The 16,041-nt window shown below is 33.7% G+C and overlaps 1 protein-coding gene across 1 annotated transcript in view; it reads right to left on the reverse strand.

The window, feature by feature from the left end:
- LOC108905009 (5-hydroxytryptamine receptor-like) overlaps positions 1-9,343 on the reverse strand; it is a 102,216-nt gene extending 92,873 nt beyond the window's left edge. Inside the window, exons 1-2 of the mRNA XM_023455599.1 lie at positions 9,223-9,343; positions 8,637-8,855 (exon numbers count right to left, since the gene is read on the reverse strand). Coding sequence (XP_023311367.1) covers positions 8,637-8,855; positions 9,223-9,343 — 340 coding nt within the window. The remainder of the gene's footprint in view (positions 1-8,636; positions 8,856-9,222) is intronic.
- Between the last annotated feature and the right edge of the window lie 6,698 nt (positions 9,344-16,041).

The following is a 16,041-nucleotide window of genomic DNA, read 5'->3' on the forward strand; positions in this document are numbered from 1 at the left end:
TTTTTTGATAAACCTACTCGTACCAAAGTTATTCAAATTCAAAGTTAAATTTATGTTATAAATCACTGTTTCTCCAGTTTCAGGTAAAATGATTAAAGTTATCATGAAATATTATAAAAAAGACATTTAAAAGTCAAAATTGATAAGTTTATCAAGTCTTTCAAATTAATATGACTGAGGAACCCACCATTTCTAGGGAGAATCAATTAAAATCCTTTATATTATATTAAATAGTATTTGAAATTTTTTAAAATTATTTTTTTACCAATGATAAGTTTTAATCTATCACAACCGAAAAGTCATTTATCATTAATAACAACAACATAACATCAATTATTACGATAAAAAGGATTTTAATTGGTTCTTCCCAGAAATGATTTTTTCAATCGTATTAATTTGAAAGACTTCATAAACTTATCAATTTTGACTTTTAAATGCCTTTTTTAGAATATTTCATGATAAATTTAATCATTTCACCTGAAACTGGAGAAGAAAGTGTAACTATAAGATAAATTTAACTTTGAATTTGAATAACTTTTATACAAGTAGGTTTATCAAAAAATGATAAGGGACATTTTTTGTAGAACGTTCAATTCCCTACAAGAATACGTTTCGGTCATTTAAATCCGTCCATTGGTTTTTAAGATATATAAAATTCTGAAATTGAAAAATAATTTTCCCCATGTTATTTAAACGGAAAGTAGAAAATCGCATTGGCCAACATATCCCACAAACAAGTAGATCGTGGAATCTCCACCTGAGCTCCTCGAACTCAGAACGATGGCGGAGGATCAGAAATCTCACTTTCCCTCGTTGAGGACCTTACGTCAAGAGGGAAAGAATCGAGATGCCAGGGAACTGTCCAACCCCCAAGCAGGCGTCTAACGCACTCGCATCGGAGGTGAAGAATGGCTCTGAATACTACGATCCCGCCAATCCAATCACGCGGGTCTACGACCCCCTGATGATGCTCAGGGGAGAATCTGACAAGTCTCCTCAGCCGGGAGCAAGCCAGAATGAGGCGCATTCGCGTCGTGGCGCCCAACGTGGGACCGCCATCGTGGATCGTCAACCCACCTATTTTTAAGCGCAGCCAGGTGTAGTGGCAGCTTGTTACTTAAATCTCAAGATCTACGCCTAGAGGAATTCCGCGATATTAGCATCTCAAATGGGTCCTGCCAGGAAATTTTCGCTGAAAAATTGAAGATGCAGCGAGTTGCTGCAAAATTTGTTCCTCGTTTGACATAAAGAATCTCTTGAACGTTTGTCGGCAACTCCTTGAACGATCCAATGACGATGAAACATTCATTCAAAGGATCATAACGGGAGATGAAAGCTGGGTTTACGACTACGACATTGAAACAAATGTTCAGTCACTACAATGGATTGGCAAAAAATCTCCACGTCCCAAGAAGCACGCCAGTTTCGATCCAATGTCAAAGATGCTCATTGTTTTTCCGACTTTAATTGAATTGCGCATTTTGAATGTTTGCCTCTAGGTGAAACACCGTGTGTACTATCAAGGTGTTTTCGATTACGTGAAAAAATCCGCAAAACGAGACCAGAGTTGTAGCGAGAAACTCATGGTTCTTGCACCATGACAATACGCCCACACATTCACCTTTGTCAATTCGTCATTTTTGTGCCAACAATCAGATTACTGCCCTTCTTCACCCTCCTTACTCGCCAGTCCTAGCTCCTTGCGATTTTCTCTTACTCCAAAATTAAAATCAGCGCTGAAAGGACGCCGCTTTCAAACTATTGATGACATCATAGCAAATTCGTCACAGACTTTAAAGGCCATTTCAAATGAAGCTATCCAGGACTGCTTTGCAAAATGGAAACATCGCTGAGAAAAGTGTGTGAATAGGACAGGGGCGTACTTTGAAGGAAACAAGGACCAATAGTGTAAAAAATTAAAACCAAAGTTTAAAAAATAAAATAAAAATAAAAAATTCGTTTATTTTTTTTTTTAACAGACCTCGGATACTATTTTATTCACAGTAATCATTTTATGTTAGTATCACAAATTGAAACTTATAGAAAAGATCAAGGAAAGCCTACTAGTCTTATATTTAATTAAACAACTACAACTTAGGCTACCCTGTATACAACAGAATAATCGAACACACCTTTAATTGAGTCTATGATTAATTACAGTTCCCCAACAGTTAAGTCTGAGACAATACGATATGCGGCAGGAATTAGGTTCTGACAAAAAAGGAAAAGTATCCTAAAATTAATTGCCGGCATAAACGGCTCAAATTCTTTTACGCTACAGGAAAGGAAATTAAATTCTTAAGAATAACAGTGATGGATGCGCCCAACTGAGCAGCTTATTGTCCTTAGCCGATGTAAAAATTAAATTCTGCTTATTATTTCATTCGGAGTTCCGAATCCGTTTTTATATCCGGGGCAATTAATAACTGTCCATGCAGCGAGATTCGGGAGAGATTGAGTTAGAGATTCGGCTTTTGGAGAACCTCCACTAGCACCGGACGTACTACTACGGAAACGTTTTTGAAGATGTATTGTTGGAATACGTAATGCGGTGTAAACAAGCGTTTGGAGATTTCCATAATTTTAGGCCCCGTATTAAAATTCATTTCGGAATTATGTATATCCCTTCCCGAAAATGTGGCCGAAAGTATGCATGAGTACCTAAACGAAAAAGCAAAATTTCTGTTTACACGGGGTGATTTACAACATATCCAAATAACTTTGCGGATACGTGCGTCATCAAAAATAGAATGTAATAAATAGAAAATATTTACAGATTCCGCGAAAAAAATACTTGAAGTTATGTTTAAAAGAAAGACATACTATACTGTGTTCTTTTCATTTGACAAATGCCTATTTATTCATCATTACTGCGGTTTTCATAGTGGTTTTATTACTATGGTTTATTGTTTACATCAGTCTTAAGGCGGGTATCCATTTGTGTTAAATGCCCCGTAACGTAACACCGAACATGTTACGTTACAGCTAGTGGAGACGGAAAATTGTTGCATGGTACGTGTAACAAATTTGACACGCGTAACTGATCCGGGACGAACCATCAGTTGTCGGTTTTTAGTCGTCGCATCAAAGGGATGCAACAGTACTTTCTGCCACATGTTGAGACGGGGTTACCCTTTTGTCCGTAACGTTGCCTGTTGCATATATGATTTTGTGTTATTTTTCGTTTCGTCAGTCTTTTGTATATGGTCTGGGGTCAGTCTGTTTCCTGCAGTGACTAGGAAGAGTGTGTTTTTCCCTGTTTGTGCCATGAAGTGGAGTAAAGAAAAGATTTCCGGAGATTTCCGTTTCTTATGCTTCAAAATTGTAAGATGAATAAAAATATATGACGCTGCTGCTAACTGCAATTGCAGTGACGAATCTATTAAGTGCAGTCAGGTTCATACTGCGAGTTTATGTTCCTATGTCATCTCGTAACCCTATTTTGTTACGTTACAGAACGAATGATACGACCAAAACCACACATACTTTCGCAGCGAACCGTGTCACCTTTTGCAACAGGTCGTAACATATTCGTTGTAACGTTACGGAGCATTGCCACAAGTGGATACCCGCCTTTACAAGTATTCAAAATGACTTATGACATAAGATTTAAGAGTTAAAATTGGTTTAAGGATTTTATGATTATTAAAAAAAAGAAAATTTCATAATAATTTTAAGACTTCTGAAAATAGCACAATTTTTATTCAAATAACACAATATACAGGGTGTTTTGAAAGTCCGTCAGGAAACTCCGGGAGGTTATTCTACGGATTAAAATAATAGCAGTATGTAATGAAAATTTTTTTCGAATTGTCAGTTTGCAAGTTACAGCTTGTCAAAGTTCATTTTTTTTATTTTTTTATTTAAATAACTTATTTAAATCAAGTTCTATGAGTCCGTCATTTGGCACACCCACTAAGTAGACGAAGCTCTATTGGACCAGTCAGAGAAAAGTTTCATTATGCGCCGTTAGAGGGCACTTTACCAAGAACTCAAAATTTGTTTTGGTCATAACCTTCTTCTCTTGCTAGACATCACAGAAATTATTGAGAAAAAATTATGTACTCTTTATTCACACCGATAAATGTAACCGTTTACCAGGAAATCGAATATCCGAAAAAAATCGAAAAAAAATTCTTCTTATTTATTTTTTTTTGGAGGTATAAACATATTTTGTTGAAATAGTTCTTTTTATTTGACTTTAATGAACCAAATGTTCAAACTGCTGACCGCGTGCAGCTCGACAATAATCCAGCCTGTCGACAAACTTTCTCTGCACATTCCTGATTGTTTCAGGTAGTATTTGCCTGGTCTCATGGCGAATGCGTTGCTTCAGGTCTTCAATGTTGTCCGGTCTGTCACCATATACCTTACTTTTCAAATATCCCCAGAAAAAAGTCAAGTGGGGTTAAATCGGGAGAACTTGCCGGCCACTTAATTTCCCCTGTTCTGCCAATCCAACGACATGGAAATTGATAGTTTAAATAGTTTCTTACGATGGCTGTGTAATGTGGCGGAGCGCTGTCATGTTGAAAATATATTTTAGGACTTATTTCAATCCTTTATGTCTCTGTTAATGACTCCATTCGAAAAGTTCCTGATTAAAGACACTGATTTTGCTGTAGGAAAAGGGAATTATTGAGGCATCACTTTTCATTTTGACTGTTGACACTTCAATAAAAATTAATTATGTTCAGGCGTGTAGACTGCTATCCCGTTGAAAAAAAATATATATTAGGGCTGCTTTCGGTGTGCAGCAAAAATGAAACTCTCTCAATGGTAAATAAAAGTATTTTATATTGAAAACGTTAGTGAAAATGAAGTGTTGTCGGGGTGAGCGTTCGCTGGAGAGTCGTGGTGTGGAGTCGCTTGCAGGCATAAGTATCTGGTCCTTGGCGCCAATCTGTCGTGGAACTTTTCCTGGAACCCTGGTGCGTCCCGCGTCTGTTCTTTGTCCTTGCAACTGTTACACCAGCCAGCGTTAGGCTTTTGACGTAATACTTAAAATGGGTCACTTGCGGACATGTGTACCCACAAATAAATAGGAGTTTGCGGTTTTTTAATCCTTTTCCGAAATTTCCTCTACCAACCCTATATGTAGCACATCATATTAATCAGAAAAACCTAAGCTTTCTTATGGTCCAGTAAAAAAATGTAGTTGCCATTTAAAACAAGGTACCCTATCCCCCTCCCGCCGCCACTGGTTACATTTTTGAAATTTGAATTTCACCAGAAAAACAAAATTAACCTACAGGTATACGAGCGATTTTTCCAAAAATTGTCAGTTTCCGAAATGCGCATGACTTGTGATTGTAAGAAATTACATTGCATTTTACTATTTAGTGGGAATATATTTCCATCATACCATTCTTTAATTTTTAAAAGGTTATTTTGTAATTTAATGTAATCGGATATGGAACATTTGCGAGAAAAAAGTTTAACGTGGTCGGTATAGAGTATGATGTTAATATCTAGGTCAATAGCTATGTCATTGACGTATAAAACCTGACTCATGTCATTAACATATAAAACCTTAAAAGGGGGCCAAGGATACAACCCTGTGGTACTCCAGAAACATCCTGAATGTTGTTAATTTTATTAATTATAAAAATTGGTGCCTAAAAAATCATTAATTTACATGCTCAACCCATTTACCTTTGCACTGCTAAAGCAAACTTTTATTCGTCAACTTTTAAATGCGAAATTTTCCTTTACTGTTTCCCGGCCTTAAAGTCTTAAAAAAGTTAAAATTCCCACGACTCTTGCGAAAGCGTACGGAAGCTCGCCCTCCCAACAGCTTTTCCGTAGTCGTAGGCGTAACGCGTGCACAATGCCACTTTTTCTGGGCCGCATCTACCTCGAGATATTTTGACAACATAAGTGAATAAGCTTTTACAGCGGCCCCAGTTTGGAGGCCCTCTGTAGCCTACGTAGAATAAGAATATATTCCCCGTGGCATTCCGAAATACTAGGGTCCTCGCGCACACGGTGTCCCTCCTCGATAGGATCTCCGTAATTAATGCAGATAGACAGCCAAGAGATCTGCGTTTCACTCAATTTTAAGCTATGGACACATTTTATAAGTATTACGTATACAGGATGGTCATTTCCGTATAACGTTTAGTTCAGTCAAAAAATATTAAGAAATCGTAGATTAAAAAAAATGTACATTTTAAGTAGAACCTATATTTAGTTACAAAACAGAACACAGTCCTCTAACAAAAGTGGGCTAAATCTGAATCTAAAGACCAATTCGTGTTTTGACACTAACATCAAGAGACTCCTTTAGAAAGTGATTTTCGAGATTGAGTGGGCAGTGATTGGAAAACATTGGAAATTATGATCTCATTGCACAATAACCCTGTAACTCTGTAACCTCGAGGTTGAGCGATGGTGTATAACCACAAAACCCGGAATATGGGTCCAGTACTTCACAGGTTCGACACTACATGACTGTGAGTTGATAGGCTTCCATAGCCCCATAACTCAATAACTTTGTACTCTCATCACCCTAAATATACGAGGATGTATAACCACGACACTCTGAGGAATTGCATTTTGAATCTGAAACTCCGTAATACCAAATCCCGGGGTATACAAGCACCTGTAGACCCATAATTTGGGGCATACGATTTATATTACACTCGAGGTTTTTTCTTTTTGTATCTACACTGAAAAGATGTAACAGTTCTTCTTAGAGTTTTTGCGAACAAAATCTTTCAAATAACATGTTACGGGGTTATTGGGTTATAGGGTTACGGGGTTGATAGGGTTACAGGGTTAAGGGGTCGCGTTATGGGGTTACGAGGTTATGAGGTTTTAGAGTTATAATGTTATGGGGTTATGGTGCATTAAGATCATAAATTCCAATGTTTTTCCAATCACCTTCTGGAGGAGTTTTTTCTGTTCTTTTTTTTAGTGTCAATTGCTACCACTCAGTCAACCAATAAAGAAGTGCAGTTTTTGTATGCATTAAATATTCTCGCCAGTTAGTCAATTCGTGGTAGATTTATCGGAAACCACTTTAAACAAGACCAGGTCCCATTATCTATAAGGTTAAAGTAACACTAACCACCAAATATCTGTACATACAAAATACAAACCACACCATTCAAAGATTTGTCGGAAAAGAGGTAAATTTAATTTTAATTGACCACAAATGTCTCACACTGAAAAAGTAGATAGGTAATTGTTACACTGTAAGCTCTGTAACACTTAATAAGTTATTGATGTTTCGAAACTTCTCCGCTTTTATTCTCAAAACTGATTTTGAAATTAAATTAATTTAAACGTGAGTTTTTTAATTTTTTTAATTTCTGCCATTTTGATTAGAATTTTGAGAAACAAAACAAAGTTTTCCAAACGTTAACAACTTGTTGTTATGTTGAAGTGTAATATCTGGTGAACAATTATCTTGCTACAGATTCTGTTTGGTGTTAAGAGGTTATTTACTTGAAAGTTTCTCTTTTCATGGTGACACAAATATCTGGTTAAATAAAAGTAATTTTTTTGAAATTTTTGAAATTTTTTAACGCCGGGAAATATTAATTTCTTTGTGTGGTAGATGACTCAATTAAGTAAAAAATGTAATAAATAATTAAGTACAGGAAATATCTTTAAAAAATGTTTTGTTTTTCCAGTACTATTCTGTACAAAAATATGAAAGCAAGTGAAGTAAAATGCCAAAAGAGAAAAGAAATAGACGGGAATAATTATTTTCAATGTGGTTTGACAGTGATCCCGAAGGTTACAGGGACAGGAAAGGAAATGATATATAAATTCTTGTGACAAAACTAAAGTGACAAGGCATTTGAAGAACCATGTCTCGTTCAGCACTGAAGACTCTGTATTTTTCTATGAACTTACAGACGCCGTTCCTTCAAGCAATATTCCATTAAACAAACTAAAGAACCCCAAATTCCGTAATTCCGTAAATTGGAATCACATGGACTATCCCTAAATGCAGCATTTGATATAATGGAATGATGTACAAAAAAATATATACGCTGCCAATAATATACGACCAGTCAATAGTACGATAAAAGAAAAAATGCAAAGAGTTGGAAAAATCCAGGATACACCATTTTGGTAAACATATGTAGTTTTATCTGATACATATTAGGAGTTACCAGCAAATATATTAATATATAGTTCATGCCTCAACAATTTCTCATACTGTTCATTGTCAACAATAGACATTGAACGGTCATTTTCCCAACACAAGTTCATATTAAGTTAATAAAAACGTAGAAAAGCACGTAGTAATATGTTTTAACTCCTTCCAATATGCCACGGAAGCGTTTTCTCAACACTAAGGTTTGTATAGGTATTTTATCCTCTACTCAGCCTTGCTCTTTGGTAATAGTACTATGTTGCGACATATTTTCTGTAAACATATTAATGTTTTCATTCGTAATCTGACTACGGTCCTGTTAAACTCCGCGCCACACTAGACCTACTTATAAGATTTAAAAATTAACTTGTTCACATCACAAACAGTATTGCCAGGTAAGGAAATTTCTCTCTTTTTATTCAAGACTTGCATAATAATTAAAGTTCTTTTTACAGGATTCTTTATTAGAAGCTCAAGTTCAAATTTCCTATTGGGAGTGTTTTAATTTTATCAACTCACTCACCTATAACGGTAACGAGAATCATAAGACCAAGGACTATCGACAGGACTCCCATGAGGATCAAGTCGCCTAATGGTTCCCCGTCGCCGCTGTCTATAAGTGTTTCGTTGGATGTGAAATTGTCCTGCGAAGTGTTCGACGGCGAGGAAATATTCGAGAAATTCACCCTGTACAGACTCTCCAGTGGCGTCGCGTTCATGATTTGCGGGAATTGGTAGAAGTCTGAAAAAGATAAAATATTATCAGAATTGTAAAATTAAAAAAAGTATATTATGTTTCAGTTTCGCTATAACTTCGAAACAAAAGTAGAGCGGACCTATATTTTAACATTTTTATCTAGAAATTACATGTACTTTCTATCGTCAACGTTTGTAACGAGTCGTTTTGTTTAGACCAGCGATTCTCAGACAGTTTTATAAAATTAAACAACAAAGCATCACTGTGGTGATATCTTGTAGGATAATGTTATTTTTAAATACTTAATTATGGATTAATTTTAAATTATATTATTTCGGTTTTTGGTTTCTCCTTATTCGTGTTTTAAAAATGTTTGGGAACCGCTGATGCAGCGATTTCTAAGATCGCTTACTTTGAGAAGGACTGGCCTGCGATGTTCCTGGTAACGCAAGTAGTGCTGCAACTCCTGCTGCCGCAGTACACCCCCACGTGGTGGCCATACTGCTCCTACTCCTGCTCTTCCTCATCTCCATAGTTCAACGAGTATAGGGCTGAGAACTGGTTACATACCTGTCGACAAACCAGATGTTTATCATGCGAAAACATATTTAGAAATCAGAAAACACATTAGCTTTGTTCGTAGTGGATTAGAATCAGTTTCCAATAGTCAGACACACTGTAGGGAGTTGTTTTGATTTTTTTTTCAGAAACAGTGTGTCCCCGGAAGGGAAACCGCACTCTTGTAAACTTTTTTAATGTTGATTTTTCGAGAAAAAGTTATTCTTGATAAAAAGTTTTGCTTATCTTGGGAAGCCATGGCAGTAATCAAATATGCAGTAAAACATACAGGGCGAAATTTTCCCTAAGCAAAGTGCCTTTAATTTTTGTTTTCCTTAAAAAGTGTATTTAACAAAGTTGTCCGAGAAATCAAGAAATGCTTAAATATGGGGTTTAGTCAGTAAAGAACAACAATTATNATATAACTTCCTAAGGGTGCGTTTTAGGGCACATGTTAATAGGAACTTTTTGGCTTATTTTAATGAGTTATAAATGCAGCAGAAGTTTGGAACCCTATTTTAGAAACACCCTGTATATTAGTTAAATCGCCTTTACATCAGATGTTAAATAACTATCGTGAAATTGAAAATTACGTTGATATCTTATCTTGTACATTGCGCGATGTTAAGCTGCGTTTTCAATTACCTGTTATGTGTTCTACTCCTTTACATTTTAAATTTATTGTATTTTATAAGTTTATTTTATATTTATTATTTGTACTAGTGCGTACTTTTCTTACATGCTTTTTAATTTTTTGTTTTGTTGTTTGCTCTATTTGTTCTACATTTTTTTCTCATTGTTTGCTTCACTTTTAAGCTGTTGTACCTTACATTTCACGTTTTTTCCTCCACTTGAGTAGGTACGGCGGCGGTTTGGACCGACGGACGCCCGAGACGCCGGGCGTCGGGACGCCCGCTTGTGGCCTTCGGTAGTGCGCGATCGCGGGTCGCTCGGTCCCGATCGGCAGGCAGGTACAAAGGCGTCGGAACTTGAGATTGGTGTAAGGTAAATTTATAAACATAAGACAATTAATTCATTTCGCTCGATCATAATTAACATATATCCTGCACATGATTATTTATAACTAATATAAAGATACACAGGTAGCAGAATAATATTTTACGAATTGAAAATATGTAGTTATTTATTAATAATTTCATAGCTACCCACATTACGCCGGACTATATACGAGTAGACGCTGACAATTATTTTTAGATAATTGGGAGTCAAAGAATGGCCATAATCCTGTTTACCAAGATTTCAGGTAAGTATTGTAATTATCTAGCTCACCTTCATGAAAATTTAAAATTTCTTCAAAAAACTGCATAGAATGTTTCAATAATTGTTTGACTAGAAAGGTATAGTATATACAGATCTACAAATAAGAAAATTCGTTAAATGGGCTATTAAAGCGTTCGACAAATAAGTAATGAACAAATGTAGAGTCGAGGCGTCCGAGGAGGTATTACAAGTATATACTAAACCCGTGTACCCTGTGATGTTGCCATAATTGTTTTTATTAGTCTGTCTATACATTTCAATCATTACAGATTTAGTGTTCATGAGATATTTCTATCTCAAAACAGATTAAGGTTTATAAAGATTGCACTCTAAGATTTACTTGCATTTAAGATGTGTTTGAGGAGGCCTTAATAATTAAAAAATATTTATCTGTAATTGACAAAGCCCCAGAGGTATATTTTATATAACATACTTAATTTTAACACATCGTTTTCATTATCAGCATACTTTAGAACTGCAACAGAAAACTGAAAGTTTCAAATAAGAAACGAAAATATATGAACCTAAAAACACCTTAAAACTAATGGAAAAACAGGCATCGCCCAAACATAATTGTAGTCAAGCGATAATACATTGGGGTCATTTACAGTAGGTCAAGTTGCTTTTCCCTTTATAATCAGATCAAAATTTGGGGACAAAATTATATCGGACGTAAATATATCCATATGGCTCGGTATAACGCGTGTATGATAACATAGTTATATGTATGTGTAGTGACAGTATATACACAAACAAGTTCTGAAACTGAAACGACAACCCTTCTATATGTTCTTTGTCTTTGTTCTATTAAAAATATGTAATGGAATAATATTTATTAACTAACAATAACCATCTGGCAATTATCGCCGAGAGTCCCGCAGTGATGAATTAAAAAGTCTTCAATTAAGGGAATTGAAAATGTAATTTTCTATCATAATTCATCATATATAATTATAAAGTTAATATCTAGTTATTTTTATATCCCTTCCCTACAACTAGTGTTAATAACTGATAATTTGACGTGATAAGAGTATTTTGCAATTCAGATTCATGATCAGCAACCCCAAAACATGTTAGATCGCTACTTTCGGCTGGCAATGAATTTAGATTTATGGTGCTGTGTTGTCAGTATATTCAAAAATCGAGAAATGAGTCAAACTACTAAATTTCAACATCACAATTATACAAAAATAAAAATCACTTACAAAAACGTAGGGAGGATACTTTTAAGCGATTATCAATATAAACATTTGAAATTACAGCTTACCCCTCAATATACGGGTCTATTAGCCCCAATGTACCCCTTAATATTATGTATCTATTTTTATTTAATTAAATTTGTTATTTATATAATGCTGACCAAATCTAAAAAATATGAAGGAATATTTTTTATACCTATATATTTCACGATGGATTTTACAGTACACCCAACGTTTTAAGTAAATATCAGAACAATAAAATAAGCTGAGACATATTCATTTCATTTATTAATTACTTTCTCTGATAATGGGACTAATATGTTTACATACGTGACCATATAATAAAAGATATATTAAATATGAGAAAAATAAAGTTAATTCTTTTACGATGTACATTTAAACAACCCTAGCAGATTTTCCTCTATAATCAAGTCTTAAGATAAACATTTGAGATCAAAATTATTTCGAATACAAATAAAACTATATGTTTTTATATATCTCATGTAATATAATAGTTTTAAAATAAATAACATTTTAGACAAGGCCAGCACTTTCATATAAACTCTAGTTGCGATACGACAAAACTTTCATCGTAGATGGCATCTCTTTATTAAAAAATTAATGGAATATATGTTATCCGATAAGTAACGCAGTCACTGCAATGAAAAAACTAATTTGAAACTATAAATATAATAGCTAATTAAATATATTTTTCTATCGAGAGATAATGACTATAACGTTTTAAGTAACCGAATCCCCCCTCAGAAAAATGCTATTTTACTAAAAATCAGATTGAGACGTAAAAATATATAGGCATAATAGTGTTCAATACTACCAAGTAATAATTAAACGAGATGAACGCGCATAACTGGGATACAAATTTTGGTAGAAATATGAGAATAATAGCGAAATGACTTATTATCAGTGGAAATGGACACCATTTTAATACAACAATCTGTATACATTTAAGATTGATACGCAAGTACATTATTTCAAAACGTATTGATAACATTTTATGGAATCATTTAGATGTGACTATTTAACAATCACGGTCAGCAAATGCTTCTTAAAGGTAAAGACACTAGCACTTTTACTGTCAACATATAAAAATACACATCAAAGTGTCCCCAAAATTTGTATTTACCTTTAAACAGACATTGAATGCAAATGGTTTTCGGAATCTCTAGTTTAATAAATACCATATTTACATAGCATTTGCCAATATAGACATATAATTAGTAATGAATAATAATAATCAGCTACTTTGTGTTATAGTCTGGTATTATATAAGATACCTACAATGTCCTAAAATTGTGAATTTTAAACAGTAAAAATTTATAATAGGGAATATAGAGATGGCCATATAATAATATATATAATACCATAAAAATCGATTAAATACAATTTACATTATATTTTTATGTCTATTTATGTCTATTTAAATACACGCATTTAATAACATCTGTCAATAGCATAATAGATCAATACGTTATGGGAGACAAGAAAATAGACACTATATTTTTTTAGTAGGTACTCAGTTTTTCGTCATTACTCTGACTACAATATTATTGACTTCTATAGTAAAATTTTCTATAATAATATACCCAAAATGTGATTATCGTTGCTACAAATAACAATTTTAGTTGCATCCTTTGTTTTCTAATCAAACTTGTATCAGCTTGTTTCAGGGTACATCTAGGCGGTCTTGTAGAATATGGGTAGTAACGGTGAGGAGTATCCACCCTCTTTGAATTTTCAATCGGGCCACCTGCTAGGGGCTGTCATTTTTAACTATTATATACTTACGTTAATTTTAATTTACATCCCCGAGACTGTCGTCAAAAGTAATTCGTGTTAGTTACTTGTTCATTTTGTGAAGTAAAAAAGTAAGCTTTTACGTCTTAATTATCGGTGCTTTAGTATATAAATATAATTGTATTATTTTTTATTCTTCAACGATTGCCACTTTTGTAATGTATACACAAATTACCGGTTAAAAAGATGAAGGCACAAATAATGCTGAGCGCACCGCAACAGCACACATGCAGGTTTTTACAATTCAAATCTAACCTCCAGCTGTAATCCATATTATTTCTGACATCTATTGAATTTTACATTAACTTATAGTAAATACATATAAGCGTATAGCATATTCACGTGCTTATTCTCCACCTTAAAACTCAATGGACCGATAACAAAATTAAATGGATATATTAATTACACACCCCACATTATACAACCCTTATAATAAGATTAAACTTAAGCGAACGGCTTACTTGTTTATATTTTTGGAAACTATAGTTACATATTCCGTAAATATTTTACATTTCTTTATATATTTAATGATAAGATCTTTGAAAAAGTAACTTCTCAATTTAATTTATAAGATAAACTAGTAATACTAAAAATACAGAAATGTCACAGTAGATTTTTAGTACCAGCAGTTTTATATGTAATTATCAAACATAACAAATATATTGACAAATGTGCACCAACGTATATAGTAGATGTAGCAAATTCAATATGTCTTATTTTGAAGGTTTAGGTAAATCTACTACATTTAATACGATCGAAAGGTCCGACGACTTTTAGTTAATCAAAACTTAAATACTTACTACAAAAGTGTTGCCATAAATCATCCTTTTTATATAATCCAGTTTGTCTTAGAAATATCATCATACTCACTGTTATACTTATAAGAAACTTTGATGCAAAATCCTGTATTATTTAATAAATATACATCTGTATTATTTATCAAAAACAATTGAAAGGTATGGTTTTTCATCAATAACATCTTTGTATAGACTCCATAAAAATAACCAAAATAAAAAGATTCAGGCTAAAAATTAGGTACACTCTTAAGATTATAGTGAAGGACTACATTACGTTCAATGCCATCCTTACAGTGAGCATTCAAACTAGCGCAAATTTTGTATTGCAACCTCAGGTACACCCTGTATAACTAGCTATTGTCTACGAACCTGCAACGAAATGTAAAATTTTTTGATAAAAGTATTGCATAGAATACCTTATATAACGGCAAAAAATATATATATTTCAGTCTCGAAAACGGGGTTTGGCCTATTCGAGCATTCGATGAATAAGTGCAGAATTCATACCTAATTATCAGAAAATACATATATATTGTTGTACATAACATAATTTTATATTATTTCGATCTCTGCCAATATAAGCATTTGAGTTAACCTTGAAATGACATTTGTCTGGTGTGTAAAAAAAGAAAAAATGTTACATGAGGAAATGACCTTCAGTTGAAATAAGTCTATCTAAATGTTATTCATAAATATTACATGATAGTGTGGCCTTCAGCAACTTCTAAGTTAATAAATTCATAATTATCTTTATTTGGTGTGTAAAATTACAAAAAATATCACGACGTGATGACATTCATTTGACATATGTTCAGTTAAATGCTCCAGATACATACTACATGAGAGTTTCACCTTGGGCGACCTCTAATCGTGGTTTTCATGTTATACACGCATTGCGACGTGGTGCATTCGAATTGCAATGGAAGGAATTTTCCGTATATGAGAAAAGATCATAGTGAAGGATAATGTTACGTTCAATGCCATCCTTGCAGTGAGCATTCAAACTAGCGCAAATTTTGTATTGCTTTGTGATATTCCCAACATCTCGTTAAACAAAATTATGACAAATATGTATATTTTTACCGTACAGTAAGTAATCATAAGCAATCTGAATTGTGTTATGTTTACAATATAAATTGTTGTTTTTTACACTTTTTCTAATCATACGCAATTTTCGAAGCATTATATGCAGTACTTTTCGCAAATTTTTACATTTCCTTGGTATGTTGACAAGTAATTGTGAGCTATAGTTGTAATGTTGACCTAAAATCTCCGTAAACAATGTTAAGGAATTCTTTGCTACACAATTATCTAAAGCATACTTATATGCAGTACTTTTCGCAAATGTTTACATTTCCTTGGTATGTTAACAAGTAATTGCGAGCTATTGTTGTAATATTTAGCTAAAATCTCCGTAAACAAGGTTATGGATTTGTTTGATACACAATTATCTAAAAAAATTTTCAAATTCAACATTTATACAGCAAAATGTGTGTAATTATTAAACATATTTTATATAACTACATCAATTCCTAAAAGATAGTTTTGCTACCTTCTTATATTGTTATTAACTATATTCCC

This window comes from Anoplophora glabripennis, unplaced genomic scaffold (assembly GCF_000390285.2).
Source record: "Anoplophora glabripennis isolate ALB-LARVAE unplaced genomic scaffold, Agla_2.0 scaffold73, whole genome shotgun sequence".
Lineage (NCBI taxonomy): Eukaryota > Metazoa > Arthropoda > Insecta > Coleoptera > Cerambycidae > Anoplophora > Anoplophora glabripennis.